At 38.3% G+C, this 13,046-nt stretch overlaps 1 protein-coding gene across 4 annotated transcripts in view; it reads right to left on the minus strand.

Annotated features, from left to right (window-relative positions):
- SH3D19 (SH3 domain containing 19) overlaps window positions 1-13,046 on the minus strand; it is an 81,137-nt gene that overhangs the window by 29,408 nt on the left and 38,683 nt on the right. For 2 of the 4 annotated variants that reach the window (XM_057419027.1, XM_057419026.1), the window contains 6 exons: window positions 12,741-12,781; window positions 6,589-6,629; window positions 5,629-5,671; window positions 4,239-4,386; window positions 3,842-4,043; window positions 2,240-3,229 (listed from right to left, as the gene is read on the minus strand). In XM_057419027.1, the coding sequence (XP_057275010.1) occupies window positions 2,240-3,229; window positions 3,842-4,043; window positions 4,239-4,386; window positions 5,629-5,671; window positions 6,589-6,604 (1,399 nt within the window). In that variant the 5' untranslated portion in view covers window positions 6,605-6,629; window positions 12,741-12,781. The remainder of the gene's footprint in view (window positions 1-2,239; window positions 3,230-3,841; window positions 4,044-4,238; window positions 4,387-5,628; window positions 5,672-6,588; window positions 6,630-12,740; window positions 12,782-13,046) is intronic. The other 2 variants (XR_008973467.1, XM_057419025.1) reach the window with 1 other exon arrangement.

The raw sequence follows: 13,046 nt of genomic DNA on the forward strand, positions 1-13,046 counted from the left end.
CAGGTTGGGAGAAAGGTGGTCTTAGTGTACATTGCCAAAACATTGTTTTCCTTTTTATGCACTTTCAAAAGGTAAGTATTCTCTTTTCTTGCTTGCTACTTAGAACAGTTACATTTTCTCACTGTTTGCTGCATCTATTAATCAAGGTTTACCCTAAATGCACAGAAAACAAGAGTCATCCATCACGCTTACAACTTTCTCCTAAAACCATTACATGCACAATGGCTGCTCCATGACTCCAGTCTCCAGACATGACCAGCATGAACCTGTTCCCAGCTAGACACTGTTAGTCATACCCTTCCTTGATGTAAGTACAAATTGCATTTCTAGTCATCCTGTACTCCTGCCTCCTTCACAGCTTGGTACAGCACCTGCAGTGCTCCTGGCATCTGTCAGTTCAAGAGAAAAATAGACTTGTTGAGCTAATCACTTCTCCTGCAGGATCTTCAGCTGCCTTATTTCACTGCTTTCGTAAGTTTCCCTCATATCTGTACATCCCAATACACCCATCTTAACAGTTTAGGGCTTCAAGGGACTTTCCATATTTGTCTTGGGGGTTTTATGTCAATATGGAGGAGAAACAAGAAAACAGAACTTCATCTAACAAAATACTCCACAAACTGTGAAGAAAGCACATGTATTAGCAACCATTAATATCGATTTACTGTGACAACTACACAGTATCTATGCTCCTCTTTTCTGAAAACTGAGATGCTTAAAGATAAATGAGGTGTAGTGGGTTGACCCTGCCTGGACACCAGGTGTCCAACAAAGCCGCTCTATCATTCCCCCTCCTCAGCCGGACAGGGAAAAGAAAATATGACGACAGGCTCATGGTTTGAGATAAAGACAGGGAGAGATCATTCACCAATTACCATCATGGGCAAAACAGACTTGACCTGGGGCAAAAATTTGATTCATTACCAATCAAATCAGAGTTAGATAATGAGAAATAAAACCAAATCTTACAACATCTTCTCCCTGCCCCTCCCTTCTTCACAGGCTTAATTTTAGTCCAATTTTCTCCACCTCCTCCCCACCAGCGATGCAGGGGGACAGGGAATGGAGGCTTGATCAGTTCATCACACATTGTCTCTGAGATCCTTCCTCCTCAGGGGAGGACTCCTCACACTCTCACCCTGCTCTAGTGTGGGGTCCCTCTCTCCCGCAGCAACTTTTCACTCTTAAACGTGTTATCCCAGAGGCTCTACTATCATCATCAATGGGCTTGGCCTTGGCCAGCAGTGTACCCATCTCAGAGCTGGCTTGCATTGGCTCTATTAGATTCAGGGGAAGCTTCAAGCAGCTCATCACAGAAGCCACCCCTGTAGCTCCCTCACTACCAAAACCTCACCACACAAACCAAATACATGAGGTTTAAAAAAAAAAAGAAAGAAAAAAAAGAAGGAAAAGATTAAAAATCATAGCTACTTCCTTAAACAAGCATTTCCTGTGACACATCACCTGTTCACCTGTTTTAGGGCAGAACTCTCCCTGAATTGCAATGGAGCTGGTAAGCTACATCAGGACATACCTCAATATTAAGAGGGAAAAACCTATTGCTATAGAATTTAATGACAGCCCAACACCCACCTGTATCTTAAACTAGCTAAAACAACATTTAACAAAAATCGACCTCAAGTGTTTAATGGAATCAAACAAGGTTTATGCAAGGGATTTGGCTGTAGTAATTAATCTGTCCATACAAAGTAACTATTTTCACTTATTAAAAAAAAAACACAACGTAGCAAGCATATAGTTGCATGACAATACGGAAGAGAAAGTAGTCACTGGTGAGATGGACAGAGTATCCCAGTATGTGTGATCACAAATTCCCTTAAATGCTACAAACATTACTGCTTCTCTAGATGACTAGGTTTCCACTACAGAACTTTAGGCACTCAAATAAATTAGTTAGATTAAATGTCTAGACATACGATATCCCAAGTTCCCCAGAGAGAACTGTGATACATTCTGGAGGTGACATCTAGCATGTAACATTAAGATTTTTATCATTATTTAGTAATCAAGTAATAAATTCAGCACAAGCTGTGAGATTTATACTTCCTTGGAACCTTCCAAGACCCAAAATCCAAGTAATTTCACAGTGATCTTGACATAATAGAAACCCAAGATTTCTGTATACAAACATAAACCCCGTCAAGACAGGTAGACATAGTTCACAGGATCACACACCTCCAAAGAGTAACCACAGGGAGTTTAAAATAATTCTTCTTACCTGCTGCTGCTTCAGGACTGATGCTATCATTAACTATGGAAGTTGGACTTAGGGGCAAAACGTCATCATCAAAACTGATCAGATCTCCTTCCACATCTGGTTTATTTTGCAAAGCAGGTTCTGAGAAGTTGGCTGCAGACGACAATTCCCCCAGAGACTTGAAACCTTTGTCTTGGGCAGATATGGAAGCCCGTGGGGGAGCAGCAATCGGCTTCAGTGAGGCCAAAGAAAGGGCAGGATTTTCCGCATAACATGACTTTTTAGGAACAAGAGGCCTTGGAGCAGGAACAGGAAATTTCTTTTGTCCATCACTGTTCTCTGCAACTGATCCACTCCTTGCATCAAGAAAATCACTACTACTACTTTTAACGAGGCCAGGTTTTGGCTTCTTTGGCAGTTCAGGTTTGGCTACAACACTGCTCACAACTACTTCAGGTTGAGGCTGCAATTCCTTGGAAGGTGTTGATTTGCTTTCTGTCCATGCATCCCAGTCTCCTGAAATTCTGTTTACCCCTGGCTTTGGAGCAACTACTGGCTTCTTTGCAGTAACAGGTCTTGGGGCAAACAAACGAGGGGCAATTTCTGGCTTTTTTGTTAATCCTGAGGTATCATTAGTTCCTTGGGATTCAAAAACTTTGATCCTTGAAACAATGCTATTTTGGCTCTTTTCTGTACTCATGCTGTCCATTACCAAGTGATTGTCTAGTAAGCTATCATCTAAGACAGGTGACTGAATTGGAGGTTGCTGCCTTTTTGTGGTAGACTGGTTCACTTCCTCTCCATTGTCATTCTCACTTTCAGTATTTTTGACCACAGGTCTGAGATTGCTTCTTGATCTTGGCTTTGGCACAGGACATATCACAGCATTGGGATTTTCTTGGCACCTCTGACCTTCAGAAATTTCAAAGACTATTAAGGGATTCTCATTTTCTGAAGGAGGCCTATTCAGGAGAGATGCAGAAGGCCTAGGAGGCTTAAGAGGACTCTGCCCTGTTAACATAAAAGAAAAGGTTTCAGTTATCTATTCCAGAACACTTTATTTACGTTATTGTCTGTCAGCCTTCAGGGTGGTAAACATGATCATTTTCATTCAGAACTTACTGCTGCTTGTGAAACTGCAGTTCTCTTTCTATAAAGATTAATGAAAAAATAGGCAAACTCTAGGAAGAAGCTGGAGGTTGCTGCAATGTGTGGTACCTACATGTTGTGAGTTCAAAATTACTTGTTAGCTTGCAGCATGAGGGACATGCCAGCAACATCTAGACCAAAAAACAGTATAGTAGCTTCCTCAGCTTGGTTTGCAAGATTTGCAATCTGAATGTGTAACACTGCTGCTATTCTGATTGGACACCTGAGCTCCTCTGGCTGCAAAGCAATTGCCATTGTGGCTGAATCGAGCAAAACTTCCCAGATTTAATTACAGTCTCACCATGAATGCAGTGGTAGTTCTTCAGCAAAGAGGATTTTTACAGAAATTTATAGCAGTAAGTCTTCACAGAAAGTTAACTGCTATTCACAGTAAATTCTGCACAGACCAGTAATAAAGAACATCTTCAGGTGACAGTCATATTTTCATCAGCGAGAAATTCAAAACAGCCTTACCTGGATAGCCTGCAGATTCCCAGTGTGTAGGCACACTAGTTTTTACATTACTTCCTGGCAAATGGCTGATTAGTTCCTCTGGAAAGTCAGTTTGTGTTGCAGAAGTAGTGGTATGTCTAGGAGCAGCAGCATTATTGTTATTTGTTGTATTGACTTGCACTTGATTGATTTCTTTTATCACCTGCTCATATGATGGTGGAAGCTACAAAATAGAGATATAAATATTAATGTACATCCAGATGTGATCCTTTAAGAAACTGAACTAACATGCAGAGGAAAAGAACACTGTCATAGTCTTTTATTCAATGTGATGAAAATCCAAGCAAGCAAAACCACTGTTCTCTAACTTACTGTGCTTTTTACCTTTGTAAATCAAAGACGCCTCATGTAAGCTTACCTCAGCTGGAATATGCTCATTTCTCCTCCACTGAGCATGAGATGAAGCAGAAGGGAATCCTAATCCCTGAGGAGTGACAGGGCTTGCACCTGGAAACCAGGAGGATGACCGAAGGGGTTCAGCAGCAACTATTGTGATTTCAGGACGCCTAGAAACGAAGGCAAAGGAGAATAATTACTTAAAACATTTTAAAATAGTTCTTTTAAGTATAAAAGACCAAGGATTTCTCAGCATGAGAAATCAAAATAGCTTAGGTCTTTTTGATTTAACCAAAGATGTTTTTTCATGATTTCAAAGTAATTTACCTGACCTTTCTAACAAGCACTTAGGCTTCCACTCAAAGCACCTAATCAAATGCCTAAGCCAAAAAGTAGGTTTATTGGCTTCAGTGAAATAATTTACATGCTTAAAGTACTTAAACACAAGTGTAACTCAATTAGATGGAAGAAGTCTTAGTCTTCACGGGATAATGAGAACTAATCGTGTTTGCTCTTAGCCTGCTACAGCATGAAAGCAGTAGGATAGTTAAAACTGCTTCTGGCAACTATATGCTGGCTACCTAAACGCTTGTCTACTCTCAGACCTCTAGGGAAACCTCCCACTGTGCTAAAGTGGGGCAGAGCAAGCCCCATAAGGCCTTTGGGACAGGACCTATTTTCTTAAAGCATCTAGTACAACAGGGACCTGTAGGTAGTACCCCTGTTTTATCACCATAACAACAGCTTTAGAGCATAAGGTGCAGCGATGACCCATGTTCCTGGACCATGGCCACCAGAGCACCACTGTTCAATCTAGAGTCTCACACAAAATACACTTTGAGAAGTGAGTTTTGTTGGTAGATGAAGCATTTGCCACAGAAGCTCCTGTCTGCAGACAGAAAAAAAAACCCTGCAGAAGCACAACTTCTTGAACTATTGTAAAAAGACTTAAATTCAAGCTCTCTTTTGAGGGCTAGATTTCTTCACACCTGAAGTACTGAGAGACTCAGTTCACCAGCTATCCAGGTTGGTGACCTCCTTTCTCAATACCCTTTGAGAAACTGAAAGGAGGCCTGAAAGTGTGCTTATTTTCATTGTGAAGTGATCCTGTAAATAGGTGTCAGGAAAGTAAAACAGTTCTGCAGAGATTTGATGGTTGGTTGCTTCCTTTTTTTGAGGACACATGCAAAAGTTGATGAGAAAAATCCTCAAACTCTTAACCTACCCTGTGCTTAAGAATCATAATATTTTTATTTTATTCCAAGTTTAATTTATTTTTAAACACACCAACGACAGAGAGAACAAAAAAAACCACCAAAAACTAAAGAATAGAGCCATAAAAAGTAATGCTGTGACACAACCTAACAGGTCTTACAGTAACAATAGTTGCAGTATAAGTAACGGCATCATACCTTCTATCCCTCTGTTGTTCACTATGGCTAGAGGTCCGAGAAGCTATTTAAATGAAACAGAAGTTTTGGAGAAGTTAAAATATATTGTCATAACAATAAGATGAAGATAATAGCAGAGCCCTTGCTAATCCACCATCATTGAAATGGAGAACACACAGCAACTGATCGTAAATTCCAGATTTTAGGAGTGGCCATGTTTTTTAAAAAAAATTATCTGTCGTAAATATGAGAAGTTTTGAAGAGGTTTAGGGTGCAGTTTCATAACCATATTTAAGTCACTTTATGTCCAAGTTGACACCTGTAGAGGTGATCTTATCCCCTTTTCTCTTCCTTGCCCCATGTTCTTGCATTCTGCATTGTGGTGACCTTAGAGTTGAAACTTCTTTTTCTTTAGTTAGAACAGTCCATGAATAAAACAAAAAAAAGTGTTAAACATGTCTGGCTTTGCTTTTGATGTCTGGTTTCCAAGATGTGTTCTTTAACTTGTTTTTAATGTCTCTTTTTGATTGTTTTAGAGAAGGGAAAAGTACTAAGGCACAAAAACTATTTCACCTTTATGTAAAAGGAAAATATTAAATGTTCTCAGCTAGGAATTTCCTAAAGTTTTATCTCTTGTGGATTAAAAGTCAGCAACATGTCTTTTTTTTTTTTTCTCTAAACCATGTTATTTAAAATCCACAAAATAAGTGAATCCTGACCTCTTCATTTTTGTAGTTTTGTCATATTACATTCAAATAATTTTTTGAATGGCCACATTACATTTTTATTTTGATTTCTTCAGAGAGAAAAGGAAATTACCCAAGGGACAAATTTTTGCATAGCAAGTGCAATTTAGGATGTGGTAGAGTCTTGTTGTGCAAAAGCCAAAACTATGCTGTTCCTGTGCCATCACAGAATCATTAGCTGAAATCCGCATAATATACTTGATTCAAGAGTCGCATAGTGTTGTATCAGACATACCTCTTCCACAGGGCATTTTTGATGTGCACTATTCATGAGTGCTAGACGGAAAAAAGAAGGGGTTACAGAAGAGGAAGAAGAGGTGAGGAGAACAAACCAAGGCCAGAAAACATGATCAAATGGGTTAGTCATGCAAGTGCAGTGCATGTGCCAGTGCTGGAAGAGAACAACTGTAATGTCTATTCACAAAATAGTGCCTTAAAAAAGCTAAAATAAAAGCAGAATTTAGTTCCAGTCTCATGCTGTTTTTAACAATGGCTGCTTAGAGTTTTCCCTTACAATAAATTAACCATGACGAATATAACCGAATATGGAAATGCCCACCGTATGGCTCTACAAAGAGCCATTCTAAGAATGAGGAGAGGGAAATCACATCTCTTTGAATGCTTTATTTAGTTTAAAAACCATGGTTTATTTGGGTCTGTGCTTTTTCCCTTCCAAAAATAATGGGTTACCCTAAGGAGTTAATACAGATGCAGAGAAGCTAGGATCCCATAATTTATACTCCTACCTATCAAAGAGGTATAGGCAGGCAGGTTGATCCCAATAAGAGGCACAACTTAAAGTTTCAGATATGATTGCACATTCCTAAACCCGTTCTGTACAAATTGTTTGCCTAAAATATGTAAATGAAAATCCTCTACACAACACCTTAACTTTCTTCTTCAGAGATCTTAACACAGCATTGATCAAATACAAACATTAGAGAAAACCAAAACCAACCAACCAAACACCAAACTGACCCAACCTATTTCAATATTACTTTTGCAAAGAGGATGGAAGAAAGTCCATTTGGTAAATGTATTCAATACAGCTGCTTGGGGTATAGTTAAATTACAATGATAAGGCCATTAGAAATAAAAGCTAATTAATAAGGGATGGAAAACTGAACTGATAAACTGGACAAATTCTTTAATTCTTTTTTCATTTCCAGGTAAATTCTATATGCTGTTTTCTCCTACGAGACTCTAAATGTACTTCTATTTACAAAAGTTATTAAAACAAATAAGAACAAACTAAAAAGGTCTGAAAGATCTTTCTCCTTATCATAGGCAGAAAAACTCCAGTGAAGCATCTATGTAATACATCAAACTCCAGATTTCAAGCAAACAATTAAACTCACTTGAAAACTGATTTAAAATATTTATATATAAATAACTTTACTAGTAGATATAAATACATCTCTTCAAAAGGGCTAACATCCAACCCATCATAAATGCTTTCAGAAGGTGCTCATTCTGTTATAAAAAAAAAACCAACAAAACAAACAACTAATCTCCCAGACATTTATGGAATAAAGCTACTTCAATGTACATAAATATTTAATATAAACATTTATTTTCTAAGGACCTTGACAAAGCGTTTTCCTCCTTCCATCAACTGCTCCCCTCTTTTGCTGTCACACTTTTGCTACAACTGCACTTTTAGAACATTTTGTTTTAGAAGCTCTTAAATCCACAGTAGGAGCAGAGGTGAAAGCTACTTCATCTTCTGCTCTCATGCATTCATGTGAAGTTCCAATAAATGCTAGGGAAAAGAAAATATAAACTTTCTAAAAAATGCTTGCCCCAAGACTTGCACAGCTTTTATTCCTTTATCATTTCAAAGAAATGAATTTAAATTAAAAAGTGTATGAGAGAAGACATGAATTTTTAAAATATAGCACACACCTGATTTAAAAAACAAAAGAAAAAACTTGCAGCTGTTTTTCTGGCTCTGTGGTCTTTTGATCCTGTAAGTGTGTTCTGCCTTCCCTTTGCGGATTGCCTTGAAAAAGTTTGCTATTAATTTTCCCCTCAGAATTCAAACTATGCCAACTTTAAGATTTCTAAAACCTTTCTTCCACCAGGGGAGTCAATGGAAATGTATTTCAGTGCTGGTTTACATACTGACAACTGTTGTTACCTCCTCAACTTCCACACTAAGAAGTGCTCAGGGTGAGAACAGCATATGCAGAAGCATATGCTTAGTGGTATTTAAGTAAAAGGTAAGCAAAACAGTTAAAGAACGGGTGGGAGAAAAAAAATGCAGTGCATAAAATCACTTTTCATCTTAAAACTTTATCTCAGGGGAAAGGAAAAAAATACCTACTATAGTGGAATTTAAGCAAGTAAAGGACAATGGTATTACAGTATATAGAGAATAAATTAGTGACTTATAGATTAATTTTTTTCACATATTTCTTACATGCACTATTTAATGGACTTTATCCAATTATTTTTGAATGTGGAGTGGTAAAGGGTACACAGTTTGTGATGTATACTTACACTTCAAATGTTTTTCCTCCACTGCTTCTTCTATGGATCCTACTTTTCAAGCGCACTTAATATGTCATTTGTATTTGAAACACATACAGATTATGGTGCAGGGAGCATTTTAAGCTATGAGATCAAGATGCCTGTATAAGTACAGCCACCATTATACCACAAACCCATGAATTATGATGCTACAGACAAGCAGGTGGCAACAGAAGTCTGACATGCACTTCTGAATCTTTGGAAGAGAACAGGGAAAGAATTTACACTCATTCAGGCAAGCTTTTAAGGCAATATAGAAGCAACTATAAAGTTCATTCAGGGATCTGTTCAGAGATACCACCCTGCTGTTAGCACTGAGTGCTTCTACAATACAGACACGGCATAACAGTATTCATGTTTCCATTAGGAAACCTGTATGAAATACTGAACAGTTATGTCACTGTAAAGTGTTTTAAAAGCAAGTTTCATTTTGTATTCAAGATTGGAACCACAGCCTCAAACAGATCAAGCCCTGTGGGAAATCAAGCTCCACATTTTTATGATTATTTTTATCTATTGTCCCTTCCAGCAGCAGTGAACAAACACAATCCTGTCAATTAACTATTTCACTTAATTCATATTAACTATTATTAACAGTTTTAAAAGTAAGTATATTATTTTTGGCAACAAGAATGTGTGATAATATTTAAAACCACAGCTTCTTTCAATGCTTTTCTAACACGGGGCTAGACATTTCAACCATCAATTCTATTAAATACATAGACTATTAGACTGAGAAGTTATTCTTCTCACCATACAGCTGCCAATGAATAAAGATTAATCATTATACTACCTCAAGGAGAGCCTCAAAAGCGAGCAAATGCTTCCTCCCTTACCTACAAGGTAATACAGCAGAAGAGCTGACAGAACGGTTGTTTTCAAGAGGCTTGCAGTCTTTGCAATACAAAAGATGTTACATGGCTGTGGAGGCCCTTCTTCAGGGAACACTAAACACATCAGATAATCCTCAAGCCAAAACCAGAAAAAAAAAAAAAGAAGAAAAAGTATGATTTCACTTAAGATCTGATTTGACTATTTCTATAGAAGCAGAGGCTCAAACTCATTGGAAATTTTCTAAAGAGTTGAACTATTTCTTGGCACAAGGGGGAGGTCTTGCTCCTTTTCTTCTGTTTCTGTTTCCAGACACCTCAGGGAAATGTTTGGTTGTCTGACATTAGAGCTGGGCTGATTTAATGCTTGAACGTAGCTAAAAGAGATGGCAATGCTCAATTCCCTTTCCAAACATGGACTTTTGTCACCTCTTGAATGAACAGTAGCACTCCTATGACCCCACTGTGAGTTCAGTGTTAAATTAAAAAAAACCCACTTTCTGTACAGTTTTTATCCTTTTTATTTCCCTGAACCTGCTCACCTTGGGCTCAGATCACTAAGCAGCACAGGGGAAGGAATCTGACACACCCAGCAGCAGTCTCTGTTTCCTGCCTCTGTTTCCCATCCCCAGTTCTTCCTTGTGCAACTTCAGTGAGGGAACTGATCAAAAATAACCTAGGGGGGTGACAGGGATTCCCTTTCCCACCCCCAGTGAGGTCAAATACCCTTTTCACAGCTGACTGAACTGCTGAGCATCACAGAGGCAGGCATTGCCTGTAGTTCCACTCAAATTTGACAATAATGATTTATGAAGGCACTTCACTCCTTCCTACACCTTTCCTTGGGCTGTATGTTCCTGCCTCTGCACCATTCCCAGAATTATGCCAGCACAAATGTTTGTGCAGATGGGGAGCGAATGAGGTCATGGAAATGATCTGGTTGGGAAAAAGTAGGAGCCAAAAGAACCTAGGAAGCCCCCAAGCAAAACAGAATAAAAATGAAAAACAAACAAAACCCACAGCCAAAAATGGCTGCAATACTGCCAAATGGGAAGCCACAATTTCAGAGTGCATACAAGCTGTTACACATCCTTCATTCAGCCACATATTTGCTTAGGACAGAATGAGAATGGAACAAGTTTGCAGGTTCCTTCAGGATTTTAGGGTTGCAGGCTTGCTTCTGTGGTTCTGTTCCTTAACACTATCATATTCTGGAAGAGTAGAGAAGTGAGCAAAAACATTGCTCCCCTTTGACTCACTACTGCAGCTCTTGGCTTGCCTCTATTTACTTTCCTTGGCACTCCTGTGCATGCTGCTACACTGGCGTCAATGGAAATAGTTTCACTGACTTCAGTGGGAGCTGGATTTAGTGGTGTGTCCTGGCCTAAAACCATCATAAAAAATCCAGAGTAATTTATGAAAAGTTGAGATTAAAAAATTATTTCCAAGCACACTTCATGTTCACATGCTTGCTTTCTCCAAGCAACTGGGCTCACTTTTCTGAAGTCTGAGCTGTCAAAAAACTGAAACAAAATGGCACTGCCTTCCTATCTAGAACTGTAGTCAGAGATTAAACATTCTTCCTTTTTGGCCGCAACACAGGGAGAGACTTATTGATACAAAGTCATCTAAAGCGTGGTCAACTGGTTGAAAAGCTGAAACCCTGCACATACCTATCATGTTTACTGAAAATCAGAGATAAACAGCCCACGTAAACTGCGAGTAAGAAATTAAAATAGATTTGTAACTCTGTTAGGGGAAATACACTTTTTCCAGAGAATACCATATTTTTCCCAGATTAATGACAAGGGGAGGTAGCTATCATTCAGAGTCCATTTTTAATTTAGGTCCATCCACAGGTATGGTTACTGGGGTACAAAGAACTGTGATTTCACATGCAATGCACTGGTATGTGCATGGGGCTTTTTTCCTATCTTATAATCTCAATAAGTCACATGGTACTTGTATTTCATCACAGTTGTTTGCATATTAATATTATTAAGTAGATTGTTACAGGAGCCAGGGCTTCTTGACAAGATTTTTTTTTTTACTTGATTGTGCTTTAAAACTAAGTATCACTTGCAACTATGTTTTCAAAAACAGTGATATCAATTACATAATGATCTTTCAGAAGGTTTCCCAGTTAGATGAGGTACAGGGGCTTAGGTACTCTGAATCAATTTCTCACTGCACCACAAAAGGCCCTCTGCGGTGTGGTGCTCACTCTTTTCCAGTTTCCTATCTACGGCAGCAACTGTAAAGATAAAATGCTGCATTTTAACTACAGCATCATGTAGACTTGCTTTGAATAAAGCTTTCACGATCCCCTTCGATTACCACCAACCTAATCCATACTAATGATCCCTTGACTAATAGGTCCAGGAGAAACAAGTCAATAGTACATCCACTTATTTGCTTTTCCCTATAGCAGAATCCTGAGGGTTGTTCCATTAATAGGAAATTGAAATCATTTATAGAAAGGAAATAAAAATGAAAAGAAGAAGAGAGAAATAGCATAAAAGACTTTAGAAGATTAAGTTAATGAAATTGCCTGCCTAGAAATATCACGAGCAGGGGAAGGGAAAGAGAAGTTAAATGATAAAGCCAGGGAAGAAGAGTTTGGACTTTCATTCAAGAATTATAAACACTTTTTTATTTTCCAACAAAAGCACAATGCATGAATCTAATCCTGTCCCCAGTTGCTGTGGATTTCTGATAAAATAGAACAATCTTCTGTTTTGTATGTGTAATCCGAGTTCTTCAGGGATGGATCACATCTGTGCACAAATACACTAGTGATAAATAGGAACGTATTAGTAACTGGCAAGAAGGAACAGCTCATCAGCAAAACAGAAAGATGGTCTAATGTGAAGCAAAAGAGTAAGGAAGAAATTACAACCCCCAAAAGCTTGCTAGCTACTTTGTTTTCACATATGAAGTTAACCAGTTACTAAAATGAAAGATGTAGCAATCTTACAATACTACAGTTCTAAAAAAAAATAAAAAATAGGAAAAGTAGACTTACATCTCTTGATTGCTGCTCTTATAGATGACAAGGGTCCTTGGCTTAATGAACAACAACAAAAAAAAATACAATATGGTTAATATCACAAAGAGAAAATAAGTAAGCAACATGCAGAAATTCCCCATCTATTGTAAAGAGTTTGCCAAGTGCATTTTTCCCTAGGTTGTTATCTAACAGAAACTTGCCCCAAACTCCTACAGTATACAACCATACCCAACCTCTTCTAATGAAAAGCAGGTTACAGCTTAGCTGCAAGACTCTGCAAAGATAGAAAGCCAATTATTAAACCCATTTTTAAATCTCAAT

This window comes from Pezoporus wallicus, unplaced genomic scaffold (assembly GCF_028554395.1).
Source record: "Pezoporus wallicus isolate ANWC-B61680 ecotype Strahan unplaced genomic scaffold, APGP_CSIRO_Pwel_v1 contig_2384, whole genome shotgun sequence".
In the NCBI taxonomy this organism is placed as follows: domain Eukaryota; kingdom Metazoa; phylum Chordata; class Aves; order Psittaciformes; family Psittacidae; genus Pezoporus; species Pezoporus wallicus.